This window comes from Ptychodera flava (genome assembly GCF_041260155.1).
Source record: "Ptychodera flava strain L36383 chromosome 23 unlocalized genomic scaffold, AS_Pfla_20210202 Scaffold_23__1_contigs__length_28996876_pilon, whole genome shotgun sequence".
Taxonomy (NCBI): Eukaryota; Metazoa; Hemichordata; class Enteropneusta; family Ptychoderidae; genus Ptychodera; species Ptychodera flava.
Window position 1 is genome coordinate 16,543,939 of NW_027248277.1, and position 25,331 is coordinate 16,569,269.

General features: G+C 37.6%; 1 protein-coding gene across 3 annotated transcripts; it reads left to right on the top strand.

Annotated features, from left to right (window-relative positions):
- Window positions 1–9,556: 9,556 nt before the first annotated feature.
- LOC139123493 (uncharacterized) lies at window positions 9,557–24,413 on the top strand. Of its 3 annotated transcripts, none has more exons than XM_070689648.1 (6): window positions 9,557–9,694; window positions 16,947–17,049; window positions 17,408–17,791; window positions 19,741–19,761; window positions 21,572–21,592; window positions 24,093–24,413. In XM_070689648.1, exons 2-6 carry the CDS (start codon window positions 16,983–16,985, stop codon window positions 24,194–24,196), a joined length of 597 nt encoding a protein of 198 aa, XP_070545749.1. In that variant the 5' UTR covers window positions 9,557–9,694; window positions 16,947–16,982; the 3' UTR covers window positions 24,197–24,413. The 3 variants fall into 3 exon arrangements, with proteins under 3 accessions (XP_070545749.1, XP_070545751.1, XP_070545750.1); XM_070689650.1 differs by lacking the exon at window positions 9,557–9,694 and adding an exon at window positions 12,431–12,520; XM_070689649.1 differs by lacking the exon at window positions 9,557–9,694 and adding an exon at window positions 16,067–16,242.
- The last annotated feature ends 918 nt before the right edge of the window (window positions 24,414–25,331 follow it).

The window sequence follows — 25,331 nt, forward strand, 5'->3', positions numbered from 1 at the left end:
CAGTCTGCTCAAGTGTAGTCCTTCAATTTATTATGTTTTTATAATTGTGTGACCACAGACTCGAATGCAAGTCTCTATTGTAACCTAAGTGAAAATCATTGATTGCCCGATATGGTTCCGGGTTCAAAAGTGTACTTTTATCGGGAAGGGTACCGTTTCTCATTCCTCCGTATGGGAAACTTGCCTTTCAAAATATGAGACGTTATAACATTAACAATAAGCTAGCTAGCTGTATGTATGTATGTATGTATGTATGTATGTATGTATGTATGTATGTATGTATGTATGTATGTATGTATGTACGTACGTACGTACGTACGTACGTACGTACGTACGTACGTACACATGCGTGCGTGCGTGCGAGCGAGCGTGCGTGCGTGCGTACCTACGTACGTACGTACGTACGTAGGTACGTACGCACGTACGTACGTAGGTACGCACGCAAGCACGCATCGCTCGCACGCACGCATGTATGTATGTGTGTATGTATGTGTGTGTGTGTGTTACGTGATAGAAAACGAACAAAAGGTGAACTCAGCAGTTTCCGTATAAAATGAAATTTATTACGAAAAATAAAACTAATTGCTAAGTCAGGGATAAAATACAAACTGTAAAAGTGTACAGACTACTTATCTCAGTTGGGACGGCAAAGCTCCAGTCTCAGAGTTGTAACAGTCAGTCGGATGAATGAACAGTCCTTTGGCTTGCAGGCTTGAAGTTGCACAAAGTCCACAGTATAAATCCAGCGTGGCAGTGAAGGTCTTGAAAAGTCTTGAAGTTAATACTGCTGGAGTTTCCAAAGACTTGAAGTAACACGCAAGAGACACAATCCCACAAGTCTGACTGCAAGCTGTGCACGTCCCTATTAATACCCATGTGCTTACATAAAAGCATATAAGAACAATCTAGAACTTTTATTGACATGCTAAATACTGTTTTAACATTATCTCTCTTACACAACTAATTAAATTTCCAGAACATTCCAAACTAATTTGATTCAAGGTTGTGAGGTTGTTAAGGGCAGTGACTTTGAGAATGTTCTAGACTAATTAAACTCAGGTCATGATGAGTGTTGGGGAAAATGACATACATAACAATGTATGTATGTATGTATGTATGTATGTATGTATGTATGTATGTATGTATGTATGTATGTATGTATGTATGTATGTCTGTATGTCTGTCTGTCTGTCTGTCTGTCTGTCTGTATGTTTGTATCTATGTATCTATGTATGTGTTATTTGTACGTATGCCAGACTACCTTATGTAAATTGAACTGCAACCCCTGTCATTTATTGTATTTATTTATTACTTTGCAGATATATATATATTATATATTATATATATTATATATATATATATATATATATATATATATATATATATATATATATATATATATATTGGTTCACATGGGCACATCTGTGTGTTTCCACTACCTTCGATTTTAAATGTTTTTTTGTCGAATTAAGCTAATGCTTTTTCTTGATAGGTGACACTCAAAATGAAATATAAATTAAAAATGTTCCCATAGACCCGCTATACAGTATTTTTCTTACAAGCCTTAGGATTAAGCATCGAATCTAGCGTCAGTCTAGCACTTCGGTATAATTATGTGAAACTTCATGTGGGGCAAATGTACCTCACCTAGGTACCATCAGTTTTCCTTGAAAGAAACTAGGTAAATGGATGCGCATCTCACCGTTTATAGAATTTTTCGCGATATTTTTAAATTCAAATTTATGCAGCTCCATTCCTTTATATTGTAATATACTGCGCCATAAAAAAGAATCAGTCACCTATCTGGAGTGTGCTGTTCAAGTGATAAGAGTGCTGTGAACAAGGGTGACTTTAGATCATAGACCCTCCAAATTTGGAGGGTCTATGATGTAAATGAAAAAGGAACCTTTTAGTAACTTTAACTATCTTCAAAATTTTGCAATGTTGACCAACCCATAAAATTGCAGATAAGTCCACAGATTAGCATAATTGGTTATGTTTACTAATCAATTACGAGATATATGAGAGATAAAGTCCTTGTAATGGGGTGTAAAATAAATAAAGAGTCAAGAGGCTAGATTAGGTTATATAATCATTTATTTTATTCACTCCGATCAGACTTATACAGAAAACAGTGGGGAAATCTCAACAATATTAATAACGACTGGGCCGCCTGTGCCCTATCGCGCGATACCGTCATAATTTAACTATGACGGTATCGCGCGGTAGGGCACAGGCGGCCCAGTCGTTATTAATGTTGTTGAGATTTTCTCAGTGTTTTCTCCATCAGTCTGTTAATGCTTACACTCGATGGACAGAGATATGATAACTGCACAGACTTGGGACAAGTCTATTCTTGTACGATCCCAAATAAATGCCATTTCTTAGACCAAATAAAAAATTGTGTTCCGATAAGATGCCTCCGGAAATTAGAGTAGCAGAGTATTTTTCCTTTTTGTTGGCTGTGTTACGGTAGAAATTACCACACACAGACAGTGAAGACGAGAAGTGCACTATGGGGTTCAATAGTAAACAAAATTATTTAATAAAAACTAAAACACACAAATAACTAAAACTTTCCAAAGTTACCCTGCTTGGTCGAGAGCTTCTAGCATTAGTGTAGCCAGTACGTTTTCAAAAAAGGCCGCGAAGTGTAATTTCAATCTGACAGGCGGTCTTCAGTGTGACGTGGCATTCAGTGGACAGTCCGTAACTTCTTGACATGGTTGTTTGACGTATAGCGGTTTTCCTGTATCTTCTTTACACATTGAAAAATTAACGTTGCCCGTCCTGCAATACCTGTGTAGGTTCCGTCAACTGTAATTCTCTACATTGTGACTGGTGCAGCAATCGGCAACATTTTACAGGTGGTATAGCCACAAACTGATGACGTCAAATCGCCGTACACGATACACAGTGCCATAATAAGAAAGCGTCTGTGTTTTGTGTATGGCAATTTGACGTCATCATTTTGTGGCATAGACTCTTGAAACACATCAGGTGACGACGTATTATGAAGCTCTCGAGCAAAGCTATTCTATCTCTGTCCAACAAGCTTACAAAATTGAATATTAGGTACCGTAACAGGTGAGACACATAAGTGAGGTAAAATTTAGATATTTTACTCAATCAGTTGTTGAAAATGCGAATAAAATATCTAGGTTTGGTGGGTTAATCAGAGGTAGGGCGCGTTATAGGAATCACATAATTTTGTAATTTGGCCTAACTGCTTTCCCTGAAGATCATACGCAATTCGTGTTTAGCTGTGGGTCCATAGCTGTGGTGTTTTCGGGGGGGGGGATTTCTGCCTTTTACGTTCTGGTTTTGACTTTTACGTTTTTAACCCGCCGCAACAGCTGTGGTGGCGGGGTTAAAAACGTAAAAAAACCAAAACCAGTCCATAAAAGGCAGAAATCCGCCCCCCCACCCGAAAACACCACAGCTATGGACCCACAGCTATTCATGTGTTCTGCTCTATACAGGTACAGGTTGCAATGGTGGAAACGCGGTTTCTGCGGTGCACTGATTGTCGCCATGGAAACCCTCCTGGCCAGTCGCATTTCTGGACAAGGCTCGAAGATATAGGACCATGAAAGCATGAAATCCCAAGAAGTGATCCTTCCCCTTTTTATTATTTAACCGAGATTCACAATTTCTAATTGAAGGAAGAAAATTACCTGTAAATATTTGATTCATTTTCTGGCGTGCTAAATCGTTCTGCACCATTTTTGTGGTTTACGCAATGGTGTGCGGCGGACGCTGTACACAACGCGTCTGTAACCCTAGTGACGGATCTTTCAGTCTACACTGACAGATCCGTCGCTTGAGGACGCTCCCTACATTCCCCTCCGCAGAGAGCGCCCTCTAGCGACGGATCTTTCAGTCCGTTTACAGTGATGAACTGGCAATCTCTGCTAGTCAATTAAAGGGAGGGGCCGTCGTAACTGCGCCTTTGCGATTTCCATTATATTTACAAATCTTACAAATTACTTAAAACAATGTATTTGATGCATCATGTCAACGTAACTTAAATATTTTAATTTTTGCAATGCACATTATGACAAACCTGTCTTAACTTTCATCAATCGCCGCTATGCGTTTGATACCAGGATACATTGGTCGTATGGGTTCCATACGACTTTTGAGCGTATTTCCGACTACCCCTCCCTTTAGATGGTAAAATTCTGACACGACGCTATATACATTTTTCATTTTTCACGCCAGCCGAGTTTATTATGCTATCAAGTACTAACGGTTGATAGTCAAAACATTTTTCTTTAATTTACTAAAGGTTAGCGCATTTTGATACAAAAATAATTTGTTTTTCTATCTTGTCTGTGTGAAAGGATAACAAACATAATCAAATCAATGCTTGTCCCAGCAAGTGTTCATTTATCACGATAACTTTGAATAGTTCAAACATACAGATTATGTTTACAATCAAAACACATGGCATTTCGACACACTTTTGAAAAGTTAGTACAACAAACTATTATACAAACAGAAAATGTATAAAAAATAACAGATACGCCTCGGGGACAAATATTCGGAAACTAAAATTTTTACAATATCGTTCTTATCTACCACTAGAGGGGGCTCATTTTAAAACTCTAGGAATAAGACGTCGTAGTTTTCTGAATATTGAAAATGTAATTTTCCACCTAGAGTTAACACAAGATGGTAGCCATTTTGAATTTCAACTATGCTGAAATGTTGGTAATTTTCTATCTCTAGTGCCAAACTTTGCACGGTGATCCCCGATTTTTATTACTGAGCTGGTAAGAGAATTGTTGAAAGTTTATTGTTGAGAGTTTAAGTAAAACTTTACAAGTAAGACTTTCATTTTCTAGGCACATCCGTACTACCTTTAGTTTGCAACAGATTGTACATTCTATAATGTAAACATCTTACCTTGTGAATTGATTCATAAAATGAAAAACTGAAAAATCTAACATCTTTGACGGGAGAGTTAAAGTGCAGTTTTGCTAATATACCTTATCGTTTTTTGTAATTGTTCAATAAATTTAGAAATCAAAAGTCGCTGAAAACCTCTTAACGACCACCCTTCCCTATCTTGTGGTTAGCCCAGCTGTTTGCACATGTTAGGCATTATGCATTGTCAGTCTGATTGTCTGTCTGTCTGTTTGCGCGATATCGAACAACCTGCTCCACGGACCAGAATCGACTTTGGCATATATATACGGTTTTGGAATGGCAAAGACTAAGTACTGGTTGTCTTGGCTTACGTAATTGATACAAATTTCAACAGGTGTTTGTTCAGAAATCATGTATTCTCAAAATTACTGTATCACATCCTACGAGCGTTGATACACATGATGATCGAGGAAGCATAAGACAAATTTCAAGGCCATTTAGTAATTTCGTTAAAATTATTGCCTATTTCGCTTTCCATACTTCTTTGGCAGCAATTATGAAGGAAGCTACCCAGATATCTAATTAATAATGCTCATTTTGTCGTTATATATACTTTACTCGTTTTTTCCGTACCGATATTAATATTGGTGATCCATGATTGACGACCGATACAACAAATACTTTAGGACCTAGTTGATTTTCAGGCCATGCTTTTCACAAATGTTTGGTAAAGAGCGCATCTACAAAAAATTGACAGCCAGGATCTTTGTATCCTCAACCAACAGCTCGCATCAAGATCATCAAATAAATATATTTGTTTTGCTCTAAATGGAATAGTGTTTCAGTTCTAAAGATTCACTTTCAACTAGGACATATCGATGTTGTCAACTAAGGACTATGGACTTAGTGATACCACTGCATCTTGTATTTAAAAGAATCGATGTATTTAGTCGGTCATTACCTATTCTGAAACTATCACATGGACAATGCAAGGTTACGCTGTAAAATCAGCTTCTGGTAAAAGAGGCCCTCCCGAAAAGAAGAAAAAGTTACCCCTCCCCTTGGACAGTTTTCTAAATAACGATCATTCCCCATTCTCCCGGCCCACCCCCTGCAATTACTGAAGGCTCCCCTAGTCCGATTTGTTCCCAGGACGCATGGCTTTTTTTCTGTGCACGGTATTACTGATATCATCTCACTCTGCCCCCGTCGTAAGGCTGCGTTCACAGATGATGGTGAGGGGGGCTAGAGGAATCGCAATTGAAATCTTATTTTTATCAGATCCCCCTCAATACCCTCAAAATATTTTCAAGTATCCCCCATCTATATGATCAAAATTTTTCAAGTCCCAACCCAAAATTATCATATAGCCGCATATTTATCAGTAATGTATGCACAGAAAAAAATAAATATGTTTTGTGCAGTTCTGCTCGCAGATGTTCTACACTACCTGTTATCAGCAGTTTGTAAAGCCATATTCGTAGGGCAAGTTCTTAAATTTGTTCACTTTTAAGGTAGTATGCACCTCGAAAGTGAAAGACTTAAACTTTTTCTCTAACTTTCCTCATGGAATCTTTCAATCATTCTCTTTCAAAATCAAGAATAAAAATAGGGGGTCACCGGGCAAATTTTGGTAATAGAGAAACAAATTACCCAAGATTTACCGATATTAGAAATTCAAAATGGCCGCCATTCCTGTGTTAACTCTATGGAGAAAAATAAAAATTTTTGAATTTCGAAAAACTAAGCCGGTGAAAAGTTTTCTTTCACAAAGAGCTTTAAAATGAACCCCCACATGTGGTATATCAGAAGAGAATTGTAAAAGTTTGAGAGTCCGAATGTCTGTCCCCGAGGTGCGTTCTACCTTAAATGCATCAGTAGACCTTTTAGATTTATCGGCCAGGTCGATGTCATCAGCTGAAGAGCACACAAAGTGACAATCATGAGAGAGTATGCACACCGTGAATTCCTGGCTACATTTTGCCATATTGTGAAAAAAGCATCCTACCAACAAATATTATTTTCAAACGTACAAAACATGTATGACTTAGATGCTACTTTTAAAAGTTTTGGAAAATTAATGACACTGGAATATTACAATATTCCTTTAAATAAACGTTTTAATCCTTGAAATGTTGGGTATAATAATGGCCAATTTCGTAAAAAATAAATATTTTAATTTAGCCATTATTTTTTTTCATTTGAGCATTTTTGTGTTATTATACAACGAGATGTGAAAATTTCATTCACTGCATCATATACCTTGGAGCTGCGCGAACTTGAAGTTTTATGTGTTGAATTTATTGGTGAAAAACTGTGACTTTTCATCGCACATTTGTAGAAAATCAAGCAAAGATAATCCCATGTTTGTCTTTATTATTTTATTATTCTAATATGCTAGAATTAAAAAAATCAGTGGTAACTGTTAAGTCTCCTTGTCTTCCTTGATCTTATGTACAAGTATATGCTTCACTGTCATTACCGTCTCATCATCCAAACTCTTCTTCAACAACATAAAAGTCAGAGCTATCTCTGTCACTGCCCGTGTGCAGTGACAGTAACACTGTTCGTTGACAGTAGCAGGGCAGTAGCGGTATTAACTTTGGTAATTTTGACAGTATTTTTGTTCAGTTTATACAGCATTGTCTGCTTTGCCTTTGCTACGAATGCGCCCCCTTTCAAAGGGCGTTGGTTCGGTTTAGAGTGAAATGCAGTCATTTTGGGTGTCATCAGCCTTCTATCAGCAGCTCGTGGATAAAATATCTACTGTATTCTCCCGCCATAACAGATCTAGGTAAGCAGATTAAGTGATCGATTGCTCGTTGATAGTTCATGATTTGATAGATACATGATAGGTGTCATGAATTTTCTTTAGGTTTATGTTAGCGGGGACTTTTTTGTTCGTTTGGATTGGTTTTGTATTTCTTTCCGAGTTGAGTCGAATCGAGTGTCCAGTTACGGGTTTCTTTATAAACTCAATTCATTGCAACCATTGAACTGTATGCACGCCCGTATTTATGGTGCATTCGATAATTGAGAAAGGTGTATAATACGAAAGAGCCTTGTTCAATGTAGGTTAAGGACGCATCGACTTTACGTCGAGATAGGATGGCAATGGGCCACTTACAGATACTGATCCGACTAATATATAATTATGGTGTAAAGCATTTAGTTGTGTGGAGTTAATTGAGGGTTCATTTGCATATTATATAAACTGTGTAATTACTGATATCACTCCAAAATTACAACATCAAATTGATGAAACTTGCTACAGATGTTGATCTGATGGATATCCAATTGTACTCAGAGGCATATTTTATGAAGTTTATAATTAGTGATATAACTCCAAAATAACTGCATCAAATGTGATTAAAACTGCTGCATATACTGATCCGACAGATATCTGACTGTGTTTAAAGTATTTAGTAGTGTGAAGTTAATTAAGGGTTCATTTACATATTTAATACACTTTGTAATTAGGTATATAACTTTGAAATTACTGCACCAAATTCGGTGAAACTTGCTACAGATATTGAGCTGATTACTATTCAATTGTGCTATGAAACACTGAACAGTGTCAAGAAAGTTAATTTAGGGTTCATTTGCATATTCAATGAATTTTGTAATTAGTGACGTTACTCTAAAATTATAGCATTAAATTTAATGAAACGTGCTACAAATGATGCTCTGATAGATATCTTGTTGTCCCATGAAGCATTGAGAAGTGTCAAGTTAATTAACAGTTCATTTGCATATTAAATAAAGATTTGTAATCAGTAATTAAACTCTGAGAGTACTGGCGAAGTTGATAAAACCTGCTACATATAGTGATATAGCAGATTTCTGATTGTTCTGTGAAGCGTACAACTATTAATGAACCTATTGTAAAACACAGGAGCACATTCAGTTCACATCTGGTTTGTTTTTCATATGATGGTTTCCCTATGGAGACAGAAATGATAGTGTCAACATATATCAAGAAATACTGCAAAAAAATTCATTAAACATTTTTTCACACACGACAATCTCAGAACATTATGATGATAACGATTGGAACTAATTTGGGATAATTGGACCTTTATATTTTTCAAATTTCTAAAAAGTTTTAGGCGCTCTATAGCTGAATGTCGCGATATTACAAATTACTCATAGAAACAAGTTTGTCACTTAAAAAGAAAACCAGATGAGGTTACATTTGCAGATTATTATCCTAATTATCGTTTGCAAATTCATACTGACTGTACATAACATTACTCCGTGTACACCGTGAGTTCTTGAAATACTCACCCTGGTATCATTCACATTATTGTTTCGAAAGGTTTATTCTCAAAAAACTGTCAACAATTCAACTATTAACAATTTAACCTTCAAAGAACCGGATAAACAATTTTTCATCACTTAGGGCGATCTTAACATCGTAATTGTTCTGAAGGATTTTCGCACTTCCGAATATTCTGTCAGAAAGGGGGGTTTGCGGTTATAAACTTAGTTTAATATGCTCTTGTCTGACCCATTCAATAAACGTGGGAACACGACAAAGCTGAACAAATTACAAATAGCAACTGATTCAGAAAAAAAATGCATACGTAAAAGACTGGCACAATTGAATGAGTTCAAGGTTTTTATCTAAACATAGGCAAGCGCCATACAACCATTGTTGTCAGCTTAGATGTTGCTGCGAATACGCACCGTTCCAATGGGCGTTGGTTAATGCGGTCATTTCGGGTCGCATCAGCCTTCTATCAGCAGCTCGTGGCAAAAAATCTACTCTATTCTCCTGTCATAACACTCAAGTGGTCGACTGCTAGTAAAAAAATTGGTAGGTACAATTTTAATTTCATGAATTGTCTTCAATTTTGTGGGGGGGGGGGGTTGTTTATTAGGATTATTTTTTGTGTTGCGGGGTTTTTCCCGTCGAGTGGAATCATAGACAGTAGAGACTAATAGAATCTCACACCCCAAGGACCTGGGATCAGATTTCTCACACGAGTCGGGGATATTTTGTCTCACACGAGCCGCAGGCGAGTGTGAGACAAAATATCCCCAACGAGTGTGAGAAATCTGATCCCAGGTCCTTGGCGTGTGAGATTCTTTTTCTCACATGACCATAAATGCGTTAAATTCATATTGGACACGTACAATATTATCAAAAATCGTGACAACTCTGTCGTCTGCCACTGTACTTTGACCTGCTTACTTTGTAGTTCTAGTCCGTGTGTTACTCGTCGTGCCATTGGATAACGTTTTGCGCGTGGAACAAAACAGACTGTTTATCATCCAATCAGATCTCGTGTAATATTTACTGCAGAGTGTGGGACGGTTTCTGAGAGTGAGGGATCGATTTTTCCCTCACTATCGATCCCGCACTCCCAGCGGCCTAGAATGTGAGAAACTACTGTCTATGATTGAATCGAATCGAGTATTCAGTTCCCGAGTTCTTTATCAACTCCATTCATTGCGACCATTGAACCATTTGTATGCCCATATTGACAGTGCAATTGATCATTGACAAAGGCGTTTCATAAGGGCAGTGCCTTGTTGAATTTAGGTTGCAGACGCATCGAATTTTACGTCGAGGGAGGATGACAAGCGCCGCTTTCATTGCTGATATAATTTTTTTCCTTAAAAATTAAATTATTGTCTTCTCTTGTGTTTAGAAACCATATTGATAAAAAGCGATCATAGTAAAAAATGACTTTTTCAACTTGCAGTGATAGACAAAAATAAGACTTTACTCTGGTACTCATTTTCTTCACCTTCCCATCCGCTAAACGAAATGATCACGCCACGAGATCATTGACATGGCGTTTCGTGGCGTTGTCTAGGTATTTTCTGTGACTATTGAAACAAGTTGGAATTTAATTCATTGCAACCATTTAACTGTATGCACGCCCGTATTTATGGTGCATTCGATGATTGAGAAAGGTGTATAATACGGAAGAGCCTTGTTCAATGTAGGTTAAGGACGCATCGACTTTACGTCGAGATAGGATGGCAATGGGCCACTTATACTGATGCAACTAATATCTAATTATGGTGTAAAGCATTTAGTTGTGTGGAGTTAATTGAGGGTTCATTTGCATATTATATGAACTGTGTAATTACTGATATCACTCAAAAATTACAACATCAAATTTGATGAAACTTGCAACAGATGTTGATCTGATGGATATCCAATTGTACTCAGAGGCATTTAGCAGTGTCAAGTTAGTAAATAGCATATTTGCATATTTTATGAAGTTTTATAATAAGTCATATAACTCCAAAATAACAGCATCAACTGTGATTAATACTGCTGCACTTACTGATCCAACAGATATCTGATTGTGTTTAAAGCATTTAGTAGTGTGAAGTTAATTTAGGGTTCATTTACATATTTAATACACTTTGTAATTAGGTACATAACTCTGAAATTACGGCACCAAATTTGGTGAAACTTGCTACAGATATTGAGCTGATAACTATTCAATTGGGCTATGAAACACTGAAAAGTATCAAGTAAGTTAATTAAGGGTTCATTTGCATATTCAATGAATTTTGTAATTAGTGACGTTACTCTAAAATTATAGCATTAAATTTAATGAAACGTGCTACAAATGATAATCTGATAGATATCTTATTATCCAATGAAGCATTGAGAAGTGGCAAGCTAATTAACAGTTCATTTGCATATTAAATAAAGATTTGTAATCAGTAATTAAACTCTGAGAGTACTGGCGAAGTTGATAAAACCTGCTACATATAATGATAAAGCAGATTTCTGATTGTTCTGTGAAGCGCACTACTATTAATGAACCTATTGTAAAACACAGGAGCCCGTACAGTTCACATCTGGTTTTTCACATAAACGTCATTATTTACGTCCTGGGGGGGTCGGAGGAATTGCTTTCGAAACTCCAAAATTTCGAGTAAACCCCCCCCCTGCCAACCATGACGTGTTTGAGTAACCCCCCCTCCCTGCTACAGAAAATTTGAGTGACACCCCCCCCCCCCCCAAAAAAAAAAAAAAAAAAAAAAATTGGGAAAGTTAAATATCTATACAGTGAAATGGATTGCTGCTGCGACAGGCCCTGTACACACCTGATTAAACCCTGTGGTATAGGTCTTTGTCGGAAGGAGGTTCCAATTGCTGTGGCAGGGGCTGATGTACAGGTCTGTATCCAGTGCTCTGGTGACATGCAGTTATTCTGGAGGATTTTTTTTCAAGAGGGGGAAGATGTGGTGCGAAGCACCACAAGAGACCGCATAAGCGGTCGAGGGGGGAGGTCAGGAGGGGGGTGTCCCCCCTTTTCGCACTTCCGAATATTCTGTCAGAAAGGGGAGTTTGCAGTTATAAACTTAGTTTAATATGCTCTTGTCTGACCAATTCACTAAACGTGGGAAAACGACAAAGCTGAACAAATTACAAATAGCAACTGATTCAGAAAAAAAATGAATACGTAAAAGACTGGCAAAATTGAATGAGTTCAAGGTTTTTATCTGAACTTAGGCAAGCGCCATACAACCATTGTTGTCTACCTAGACGTTGCTAAGTATACGCACTGTTCCAATGGGCGTTGGTTAATGCGGTCTTTTCGGGTCGCATCAGCCTTCTATCAGCAGCTCGTGGCAAGTGTCAAGTGGTCGACTGCTAGTATTAAAATTGGTAGGTACAATTTTAATTTCATGAATTGTCTTCAGTTTTGTGGGGGGTTGTTTATTAGGATTATTTTTTGTGTTGCGGGGTTTTCCCCGTCGAGTGGAATCATAGACAGTAGAGACTAATAGAATCTCACACTTCAAGGACCCCGGATCAGATTTCTCACACGAGTCGGGGATATTTTGTCTCACACTCGCCTGCGGCTCGTGTGAGACAAAATATCCCCAATGAGTGTGAGAAATCTGATCCCAGGTCCTTGGTGTGAGAGATTCTTTTTCTCACATGACCATAAAATGCGTTAAATTCATATTGGACACGTACAATATTATCAAAAATCGTGACAACTCTGTCGTCTGCCACTGTACTTTGACCTGCTTACTTTGTAGTTCTAGTCTGTGTGTTACTCGTCGTGCCATTGGATAACGTTTTGCGCGTGGAACAAAACAGACTGTTTATCATCCAATCAGATCTCGTGTAATATTTACTGCAGAGTGTGGGACGGTTTCTGAGAGTGAGGGATCGATTTTTCCCACACTGTCGATCCCGCACTCCCAGCGGCCTAGAATGTGAGAAACTACTTTCTATGATTGAATCGAATCGAGTATTCAGTTCCCGAGTTCTTTATCAACTCCATTCATTGCGACTATTGAAACATTTGTATGCCCATATTGACAGTGCAATTGATCATTGACAAAGGCGTTTCACAAGGGCAGTGCCTTGTTCAATTTAGGTTGCAGACGCATCGAAATTTACGTCGAGGGAGGTAGACAAGGGCCGCTTCCATTGCTGATATAATTTTTTTCCTTAAAAATTAAATTATTGTCTTTTATTCTGTATAGAAACCATATTGATAAAAAGCAATCATAGCAAAAAATGACTTTTATAACTTGCAGTGACAGACAAAAAAAAACTTTACTCCGGTACTCATTTTCTTCACCTTCCCATCCGCTAAGCGAAATGATCACGCCACGAGATCATTGACATGGCGTTTCGTGGCGTTGTCTAGGTATTTTCTGTGACTATTGAAACAAGTTGGAATTTAATTCATTGTTACCATTTAACTGTATGCACGCCCGTATTTATGGTGCATTCGATGATTGAGAAAGGTGTATAATACGGAAGAGCCTTGTTCAATGTAGGTTAAGGACGCATCGACTTTACGTCGAGATAGGATGGCAATGGGCCACTTACAGATACTGATCCGACTAATATATAATTATGGTGTAAAGCATTTAGTTGTGTGGAGTTAATTGAGGGTTCATTTGCATATTATATAAACTGTGTAATTACTGATATCACTCCAAAATTACAACATCAAATTTAATGAAACTTGCTACAGATGTTGATCTGATGGATATCCAATTGTACTCAGAGGCATATTTTATGAAGCTTATAATTAGTGATATAACTCCAAAATAACTGCATCAAATGTGATTAAAACTGCTGCATATACTGATCCGACAGATATCTGACTGTGTTTAAAGTATTTAGTAGTGTGAAGTTAATTAAGGGTTCATTTACATATTTAATACACTTTGTAATTAGGTATATAACTTTGAAATTACTGCACCAAATTTGGTGAAACTTGCTACAGATATTGAGCTGATAACTATTCAATTGTGCTATGAAACACTGAAAAGTATCAAGTAAGTTAATTTAGGGTTCATTTGCATATTCAATGAATTTTGTAATTAGTGACGTTACTCTAAAATTATAGCATTAAATTTAATGAAACGTGCTACAAATGATGATCTGATAGATATCTTATTGTCCCATGAAGCATTGAAAAGTGTCAAGTTAATTAACAGTTCATTTGCATATTAAATAAAGATTTGTAATTAGTAATTAAACTCTGAGAGTACTGGCGAAGTTGAGTTGAGTTGATAAAACCTGCTACATATAATGATATGCCAGATTTCTGATTGTTCTGTGAAGCGTACTACTATTAATGAACCTATTGTAAAACACAGGAGCACATTCAGTTCACATCTGGTTTGTTTTTCATATGATGGTTTCCCTATGGAGACAGAAATGATAGTGTCCACATATATCAAGAAACACTGCAAAAAATTTCATTAAACATTTTTTCACAGATGACAATCTCAGAACATTATGATGATAACGATTGGAACTAATTCGGGATAATTGGACCTTTATATTTTTCAAATTTCTAATATGTTTTAGGCGCTCTATAGCTGAATGTCGCGATATTACAAATTACTCATAGAAACAAGTTTGTCACTTAAAAAGAAAACCAGATGAGGTTACATTTGCAGATTATTATCCAAATTATCGTTTTCAAGTTCATACTGACTGTAAATAACATTACTCCATGTAAACCGTGAGTTGGTGTAATACTCACCCTGGTATCATTCACATTATTGTTTCGAAAGGTTGATTCTCAAAAAACTGTCAACAATTCAACTGTTAACAATTTAACCTTCAAAGTACCGGATAAACAATTATTCATTACTTCGGGCGATCTTAATATCGTAATTGTTCTGAAGGATTTTCGCACTTCCGAATATTCTGTCAGAAAGGGGGGTTTGCGGTTATAAACTTAGTTTAATATGCTCTTGTCTGACCCATTTACTAAACGTGGGAACACGACAAAGCTGAACAAATTACAAATAGCAGCTGATTCAGAAGAAAAATGAATACGTTAAAGACTGGCACAATTGATCTTGAGTTCAAGGTTTTATCTAAACATAGGCAAGCGCCATACAACCATTGTTGTCAGCTTAGACGTTGCTACGAATACGCACTGTTCCAATGGGCGTTGGTCAATGCGGTCTTTTCGGGTCGCATGAGCCTTCTATCAGCAGCTCGTGGCAAAAAATATACTCTATTCTCCTGTCATTACAGATCAAAGTGAACAGAATAAGTGGTCGACTACTAGTAAAAAAATTTGTAGGTACAATTTTAATTTCATGACCTGTCTTCAGTTTGGGGGGATTGTTTATTAGGATTATTTTTTGTGTTGCGGGGTTTTCCCCGTCGAGTTGAGCATAGACAGTAGAGACACTACTGTCTATGATTGAATCGAATCGAGTATTCAATTCCCGAGTTCTTTATCAACTCCATTCATTGCGACCATTGAACCATTTGTATGCCATATTGACAGTGCAATTGATCATTGACAAAGGCGTTTCATACGGGCAGTGCCTTGTTCAATTTAGGTTGCGGACGCATCGAATTTTACGTCGAGGGAGGATGACAAGGGCCGCTTTCATTGCTGATATAATTTTTTCCTTAAATATTAAATTATTGTTTTCTCTTGTGTTTAGAAACCATATTGATAAAAAGCAATCATAGCAAAAAATTACTTTTTCAACTTGCAGTGATAGACAAAAATAAAACTTTACTCTGGTACTCATTTTCTTCACCTTCCCATCCGCTAAACGAAATGATCACCCATGAGATCATTGACATGGCGTTTCGTGACGTTGTCTAGGTATTTTCTGTGACTATTGAAACAAGTTGGATGGTTTGTTTATTAATGAATTATACAAAAAGATCACTGCGCAACGAGCTCGTTACAACAAAGACTTATCCTACGTTAACAGTCACACGGAGATTAAGGTCTTTGGATGGTCAAGCCAAACAAGTCTTGGGACTTTAAGCTCAAAAACTCTGGACTTGTAACATTCCTGTGAAGGTATAAGGAGACTAAACACACAGCGCTTCTCTATCTCCAGGATAAATTCTCGAATGGTGTGATTTGCTTGGTAAGGATATTTTCCCAACATTTGGGAGAACGTGTGTCAATGTCGTTTCTGTCATTTTCGTCGCAGTGCAGTGACACTGTTGGCTGCAGTGATACCGGATACGGCCGACTCAAGGGCCAATGTCCGCGTGCATGTATTGCTTGAACACATGGGTTTATGTGCCCGAGAGCAGGCGACAATTTGCCCGACGCCATGCCTCTTCACAGTTAATGTTACATAACATTTAGTTACATGCAGGTATTTTCAAACAGTTTTACCATTATCGACCAGTATCAAGCAGATTTTAACGAATGTCAAAATAGCAGTGTGCGTATGGATATTTACATCTAGCGTTATGTGTCTACTTTGACATCAAAAAACGTCGGAAGGGTTTCACCGGACCGGGTAACCACGGAAACCGGTCAGTATATCGTTCAACCAGCCTGCTAACTCCCCTGATGTGCCTATTCAAATCACTACACTGATTATAATCGCATGTAATAATCGCGGTCATGTCATGCCTTCGGCATTCCAAACTCTCGTCTCAATCTCGTATATTCGAGACACCATACCAGTAATAGAAAGGAAAAGCCTAAAAGGAATGTTGACAGCTTGGTATTAATCTTGTCTTTTCCGAAATATCTCCTCTGAACACCGGTCTCTTGCTTGACGCACTCATATATCTGCCATTTTACAAATCTCATATTTTGTTGGTTTATTTTTAGTGCGCTATTCAAGTTCAAGTTTGTTTTCCCTCAAAGATGAATACTTTCGACCGGATCATCTTATTGATAACTGTGATTTTCATCGCCTGGACCACCAAAGCTAGTAAGTAGAAATTGATGTTTTAAAGATTCTGTGTATATTTGCTTGGCTACAGGTTGGTACCGTATACCTTAAAATGGCGGAGCGCACAGGTACAGCATAGCTGCAATACGTAAAGCATTGTGCCGTGTTGACTGTGAGCCTCCATTTTTCTTCATTGAAAGCGCAAAAATTATGCTCAAGTAGCACAAGCAGCACATTTCCACTCGCAGAGGCGCAGTTCCGACGACTATATCCCTTTAATGTAGCATGTGATACAGAATAAGTTTGAAGCTATTGTAGAAAGGGGGGGGGGGGAGGAGGGGTAGAGTAAATCTTTGAACTCCAGCTTACTTCTTTATCTTTCACTGTTTATTCGCAGGTTCGCTGGCGAATCCACCGCTAATTACTGAAGATTCGTTCGTCATTACCGGTCCTGAATCTCTTACGTTCAGTCCTTACTACTATACTGATTTTACCTTCTCCGTCAACTTGTATAGAGAAAGTGGCGGCGATGGCGACTTTGAACTTTCTCAAATATACTTTATGTTTCTGGATGATCCAGATTATGACTTTTCCTCTGGCTACGCTTTATCCGTGGGACAATCGCCCGAGCCTACTCCAATAACACCTGAAGGCGTTGACATCACTGGCTGGACCGTGTCAATGAGGCCTGATATGGGCAACTGTCAATACTACAAGTACATATGCATCTTACCTGCTGAAAGCGATATAAGTTGTTTTAACGCCACAGAGATGATTGATTGTAAGTCCTTCTTCACTTAGTCGCTGCCCAAAGACGAATTATCTTGTCTCGCTGGAGGCGATATGAAAATCCCCGATTATTTTCACTCCAAAAGTGTTTATAACACAAATACACCCATTTTTCCAATTATTGCATGGCAGTAAAAGGTGACAGAAATCTCAAACTTGACATTTCCTTTATTTTCTTTACAGCAAACGCTTTATAAGTACGTCATTATGATCCAAATTTTAAAAATTTAAATTATTATAGATAATCATACATGCTATGCCTGTATTGCCATTCTTCTATTGTTCAGACGGTACTGATATGAATCCATATTTTAACTTGTGAAAACACAAATTACATTTACACTGTAACCGAATTATGCGACGCGTACGCGTGACCTTCGCTGGTATGCATGACCTTCCTTGGTAGATGTACATATAAACAGCTGAGCGAATAAGACAACTGAGAATCCCAAACGTCATTATGATTATGGTCAAAATTCTGTTGTTTGCAGTCACTTCATGGGCATTGCACTTAGGCACAAGTACATTTGTACCAAAAACATACAAACAAACGTATTGAAAATTTGTATCATATGCCGACACCTGTTATCGTTCACGGTCGCTCCCGTGGCGGTGCAGTGTGTTCATGTCATTCTCGCTGCTGAAGATTACATGTAAGATATCGCTTGACAGTGAATCACGATAGAATCGCTTTACGTTTCCTGTTGATGAGCTAAAGTATCTGGGCGGTGAATAACATCGTCCGTAAATGAGCCACAAAATCCAACCTCACTGAAAATACTCGCGACAGACAAGGTGGAAGGTGCATATAATATTTCCGATTTGTACCTGTCAGTGAGATTCACTGGTCATGATCGTGTCTGGTGGCACCGGTGTGTTGCGGGTTTCAGCTACAATGTAAGATCTAGGGAAAGTCAAACTTTCGCCTAGTTTGTTAAAGGAAGTTTAGTTCTATTTAGGCAAGCCAGGAACGGAAATATACGAGCAGACGACGGAAATACCTTTGAAATGTTTTATTCGTACAGCAACAAAATCACGAACGAGTTACGACATTACAGCTTACAGTCTGTGTACTCACTTCATGTTTTCCCTAATCCGCTAACTTAAAGAAGGTAAATTCGGCATTTTTGACGTCTGAGGACATGTATAATTCTTCGAGATAAAACAACTGGTCACTGTGCTTTCATAGATGTCGCAGAGCTGCTTGCTCTCAGCTATTCATACTCGATCGAGTTTGAAATCGAACGAACGCTGGCGTGGCGCGAGTATTTTGACGCGATTTGGGTGGCTACATCACGCAGGGATGATATTATGTATCAAAACACGAAAACACACCCATTTTACACACTCAAGTTTATGTTTTACATCCACTTCCATTTTAAACTAAAAATATATCTTCTTCAACTTGTGAAAACCTGTGTAGACATCGTAATATTTAAATTGTTCGCTTTAAACGTGCTCCATACACCCTCCTTTGAAGTGGAATGGCCCAATAGCGGAATAATATCAAGAAGTGATATGGTTGTCATCACTCCTTAGCAACCAACTTTTCCTACAGCCTGGAGGAAGCAAGGTCGATTCATGTTGATTTCGTCGCTTATTTCGGAACGTCTGTAGAAAAAGAGTAATAACCAAAGCATGCATGTATGATAAAGGGGTTATTACACGAAGTTTGGGCGATACCGCGTCGTATTTGAGTGATGCGTCCGTATTTAGCGGTATCGCCTAAACTTCGTGTAATAACCCGTAATTATTATAGATTTTCTGTGTAATCAGTTTTTCACTGATGCGGTAATGCTAATGTTCTCAGTACAATGTTTATTCAGAAACGTATGCGTGCATACATATCTACCCACCTACCTGTCAAAATTGCAAATTTTGCAAATTGGCGCCACTTCGCGATCTATAACATTTATGGTCATCACTTTGTTTGTTTTGCAGGCGACAGTACTGTAGATCCGGGTAAGTGAATTGAGTATATTAAGTGCAAATAGCTCTAGTTTGTGGCATAAAAACAAACGACGCTTTCTGACACCAAGAACATCATTACATCTCGGAAAATCTTCTGGAAACTAGACACATTCTAAAAATGGTAAAAATCAATGCTTGTCTGACTTTACCTGTAATGGTGAATGAATACAAACATACCCCCAAAGACAACGTTGAATTGTACGCAAACTTAGCACGGGTTCATTGTTATTCAGTCCTCAAATTTTTCCTCAATATCCTTCGGGTCTACCTAAAAGAGAACGGTGTGACCAGAGGCTTGCAAGCCTAATAAAACTAATAGACTGGTGAGAATATTGTCAGCCATGTGTTCTCGTACAACGTTATTAGTGCTGGACAGTATATTTGAACCTGACTGCCCCCCTCCGACACATGGGTTTTCTCAGCTGCAGTTACGGGCTGGCCGGAACAAGGTGTTCACCCTACGATCTACGCAACAGTCTGTGTAACAGTCTGCTCAAGTGTAGTCCTTCAATTTATTATGTTTTTATATTTATGTGACCACAGACTCGAACAAGTCTCTATTGTAACCTAAGTAAAATCATTGATTGCCCAATATGGTTCCAGGTGACAAATAACGTTCAAACGTGTCCTTTTTAGCGGGAAGGGTACCGTTTCTCATTCCTCCGTATGGGAAACTTGCCTTTCAAAATATGAGACGTTATAACATTAACAATAAGCTGTATGTATGTATGTATGTATGTATGTATGTATGTATGTATGTATGTATGTATGTATGTATGTATCTATCTATCTATCTATCTATCTATCTATCTATGTACGTATGTATGTATGTATGTATGTATGTATGTACGTATGTATGTATGTACGTACGTAGGTACGTACGCACGCACGCACGCGAGCGAGCACGCACGCTCGCACGCACGCATGTATGTATGTGTGTATGTATGTGTGTGTGTTGTTACGTGTAGAAAACGAACAAAAGGGTGAACTCAGCAGTTCCGTATAAAATGAAATTTATTACGAAAATAAAAACTAATTGCTAAGTCAGGGATAAAATACAAACTATGAAAGTGTACAGACTACTTATCTCAGTTGGGACGGCAAAGCTCCAGTCTCAGAGTTGTAACAGTCAGTCGGATGAATGAACAGTCCTTTGGCTTGCAGGCTTGAAGTTGCACAAAGTCCACAGTATAAATCCAGCGTTGGCAGTGAAGGTCTTGAAAAGTCTTGAAAATTCATACTGCTGGAGTTTCCAAAGACTTGAAGTAACACGCAAGAGACACAATCCCAAAAGTCTGACTGCAAGCTGTGCACGTCCCTATTTATACCCATGTGCTTACATAAAAGCATATAAGAACAATCTAGAACTTTTATTGACATGCTAATTACTGTTCAAAAATTATCTCTTTTACACAACTAACTAAATTTCCAGAACATTCCAAACACCACTAATTGAATTCAAGGTTGTGAGGTCATTAAGGGCAGTGACCCTGAGAATGTTCTAGACTAATTGAACTCAGGTCATGATGAGTGTTGGGGAAAATGACCTACATAACTGTATGTATGTATGTATGTATGTATGTATGTATGTATGTATGTATGTATGTATGTATGTATGTATGTATGTATGTATGTATGTATGTATGTATGTATGTATGTATGTATGTATGTATGTATGTATGTCTGTATGTATGTATGTATGTATGTATGTATGTATGTGTTATTTGTACGAACGCCAGACTACCTATGTTCATTGAACTGCAACCTCTGTCATTAATTGTAATTATTTATTACTTTGCAGATGCTACAACAGATGTTCCTGGTAGGTATTATATATATATATATATATATATATATATATATATATATATATATATATATATATATATATATATATATATATATATATATATATTATGTGTGTGTGTGTGTGTGTGGTGTGTGTGTGTGTGTGTATCTATGTATCTATGTATCTATGAATCTATGTATCTATGTATCTATGTATGTGTTATTTGTACGTATGCCAGACTACCTTATGTAAATTGAACTGCAACCCCTGTCATTTATTGTATTTATTTATTACTTTGCAGATATATACATACATATATATATATATATATATATATATATATATATATAATATATATATATATATATATATATATATATATATATATATATATATATATATATATATATATATATTGGTTCACATGGGCACATCTTGTGTGTTTCCACTAACCCTTCGATTTTAAATGTTTTTTTGTCGAATTAAGCTTATGCTTTTTCTTGATAGGTGACACTCAAAATGAAATATAAATTAAAAATGTTCCCCATAGACCCGCTATACAGTATTTTTCTTACAAGCCTTAGGATTAAGCATCGAATCTAGCGCCAGTCTAGCACCTCAGTATCATTATGTGAAACTTCATGTGGGGCAAATGTACCTCACCTTTGTACCATCAGTTTTTCTTGAAAGAAACTAGGTAAATGGGATGTGCATCTCACCGTTTATAGAATTATTCGCGATATTTAAATTCAAATTTATTCAGCTCCATTCCTTTATATTGTAAATACTGCGCCATAAAAAAAGAATCAGGCACCTATCTGGAGTGTGCTGTTCAAGTGATAAGAGTGTTGTGAACAAGGGTGACTTTAGATCATAGACCCTCTAAATTTGGATGGTCTATGATGTAAATGAAAAAAGGAACCTTTTAGTAACTTTGACTATCTTTAAAAGTTTGCAATGTTGACCAACCCATAAAATTGCTGATAAGTCCACAGATTAGCATAATTGGTTATGTTGACTAATTAATTACGAGATATATGAGAGATTAAGTCCTTGTAATGGGGTGTAAAATATATAAAGAGTCAAGAGGTTAGATTAGGTTATAAATAAATAAAGAGTCAAGAGGCTAGATTAGGTTATATAATCATTTATTTTATTCACTCCGATCAGACTTATACAGAAAACAGTGGGAAAATCTCAACAATATTAATAACGACCGGGCTGCCTGTGCCCTATCGCGCGATACCGTCATAATTTAACTCTGACGGTATCGCGCGGTAGGGCACAGGCGGCTCAGTCGTTATTAATGTTGTTGAGATTTTCTCACTGTTTTCTCCATCAGTCTGTTAATGCTCACACTCGTTGGACAGAGATATTGATAACTGCACAGACTTGGGACAAGTCTGTTCTTGTACGATCCCAAATAAATGCCATTTCTTAGACCAAATAAAAAATTGTGTTGCCGATAAGATGCCTCCAGAAATTAGAGTAGCAGAGTATTTTTTCCTTTTTATTGGCTGTGTTACGGTAGACATTACCACACACAGACAGTGAAGACGAGAAGTGCACTATGGGGTTCAATAGTAAACAAAATTATTTAATAAAAACTAAAAACACACAAATAACTAAAACTATACTAAATTTACCCTGCTTGGTCGAGAGCTTCTGGCATTGGTGTAACCAGTACGTTTTCAAAAAAGGCTGCGAAGTGTGATTTCAATTTGACAGGCGGTCTTCAGTGTGACGTGGCATTCAGTAGACAGTCCGTAACTTCTTGACACGGTTGTTTGACGTATAGCGTTTTTCCTCTACCTTCTTTACACACTGAAGAATTAACGTCGACTGTCTTGCAATACCTGTGTTGGTTCCGTCAACTGTGATTCTGTACATTGTGACTGGTGCAGCAATCGGCATCATTTTACAAGTTGTATAGCCACAAACTGATGACGTCAAATCGACGTACACGATACACAGTGCCATAATAAGAAAGCGTCTGTGTTTTGTGTATGGCAATTTGACGTCATCATTTTGTGGCATAGACTCTTGAAACACATCAGGTGACGACGTATTATGAAGCTCTCGAGCAAAGCTATTCTATCTCTGTCCAACAAGCTTACAAAATTGAATATTAGGTACCGTAACAGGAGAGACACATAAGTGAGGTAAAATTTAGATATTTTACTCAATCAGTTATTGAAAATGCGAATAAAATATCTAGGTATGGTGGGTTAATCAAGGGTAGGGCGCGTTATAGGAATCACATAATTTTGTAATTTGGCCTAACTGCTTTCCCCGAAGATCATACGAAATTCGTGTTTACCTGTGGGTCCATAGCTGTGGTGTTTTCGGGGGGGGGGGGATTTCTGCCTTTTACGTTCTGGTTTTGACTTTTACGTTTTTAACCCCGCCACAACAGCTGTGGTTGCGGGGTTAAAAACGTAAAAATCAAAACTAGTCCATAAAAGGCAGAAATCCCCCCCGAAAACGCCACAGCTATGGACCCACAGCTATTCATGTGTTCTGCTCTATACAGGTACAGGTTGCAATGGTGGAAACGCGGTTTCTGCGGCTGGACTGATTGTCGCCATGGCAACCCTCCTGGCCAGTCGCATTTCTGGACAAGGGTCGAAGATATAGGACCATGAAAGCATGAAATCCCAAGAAGTGATCCTTTCCTTTTTTATTATTTTAACCGAGATTCACAATTTCTAATTGAAGGAAGAAGATTACCTGTAAATATTTGATTCATCTTCTGGCTTGTTTAATCGTTCTGCACCATTTTGTGGTTTACACAATGGTGTGCGACGGACGCTGTACACAACGCGTCTGTAACCCTAGTGAGAGCGCCCTCTAGAGACGGATCTTTCAGTCTACACTGACAGATCCGTCGCTTGAGGACGCTCCCTACATTCCCCTCCGCAGAGAGCGCCCTCTAGAGACGGATCTTTCAGTCCGTTTACAGTGATGAACTGGCAATCTCTGCTAGTCAATTAAAGGGAGGGGCCGTCGTAACTGCGCCTTTGCGATTTCCATTATATTTACAAATCTTACAAATTACTTAAAACAATGTATTTGATGCATCATGTCAACGCAACTTAAATATTTTATTTTTTTGCAATACACATTATGACAAACATGTTTTAACTTTCATCAATCACCGCTATGCGTTTGATACCAGGATACATTGGTCGTATGGGTTCCATACGACTTTTGAGCGTATTTCCGACTACCCCTCCCTTTAGATGGTAAAATTCTGAAACGACGCTATATACATTTTTCATTTTTCACGCGAGCCGAGTTTATTATGTTATCAAGTACTGACGGTTGATAGTCAAAACATTTTTTTGAAAATTTACAAAAGGTAAGCGCATTTTGATTCAAAAATAATTTGGTTTTCTAACTTGTCTGTGTGAAAGGATAACAAACATAATCAAATCGATGCCTGTCCCAACAAGTGTTCATTTATCACGATAACATTGAACAGTTCAAACATACAGATTATGTTTACAATCAAAACATATGACATTTTGACAAATTTTTGGAAAATACAAGAAGAACCTATTTTAAAAACAGAAAATGTACAGATGATAGAACTTTAAGATAGAAAATGCCTCGATGACAGATATTCAGATTCTAAAATTTCTACAATATTTTCTTGTATACCACTCGTGGGGGCTCATTTTAAAGCTCTTGGAAAAAGAACAAAATCACCGACTTAGTTTTCCGAATATCGAAAATGTTATTTTCCACGTAGAGTTGACACAATGATGGC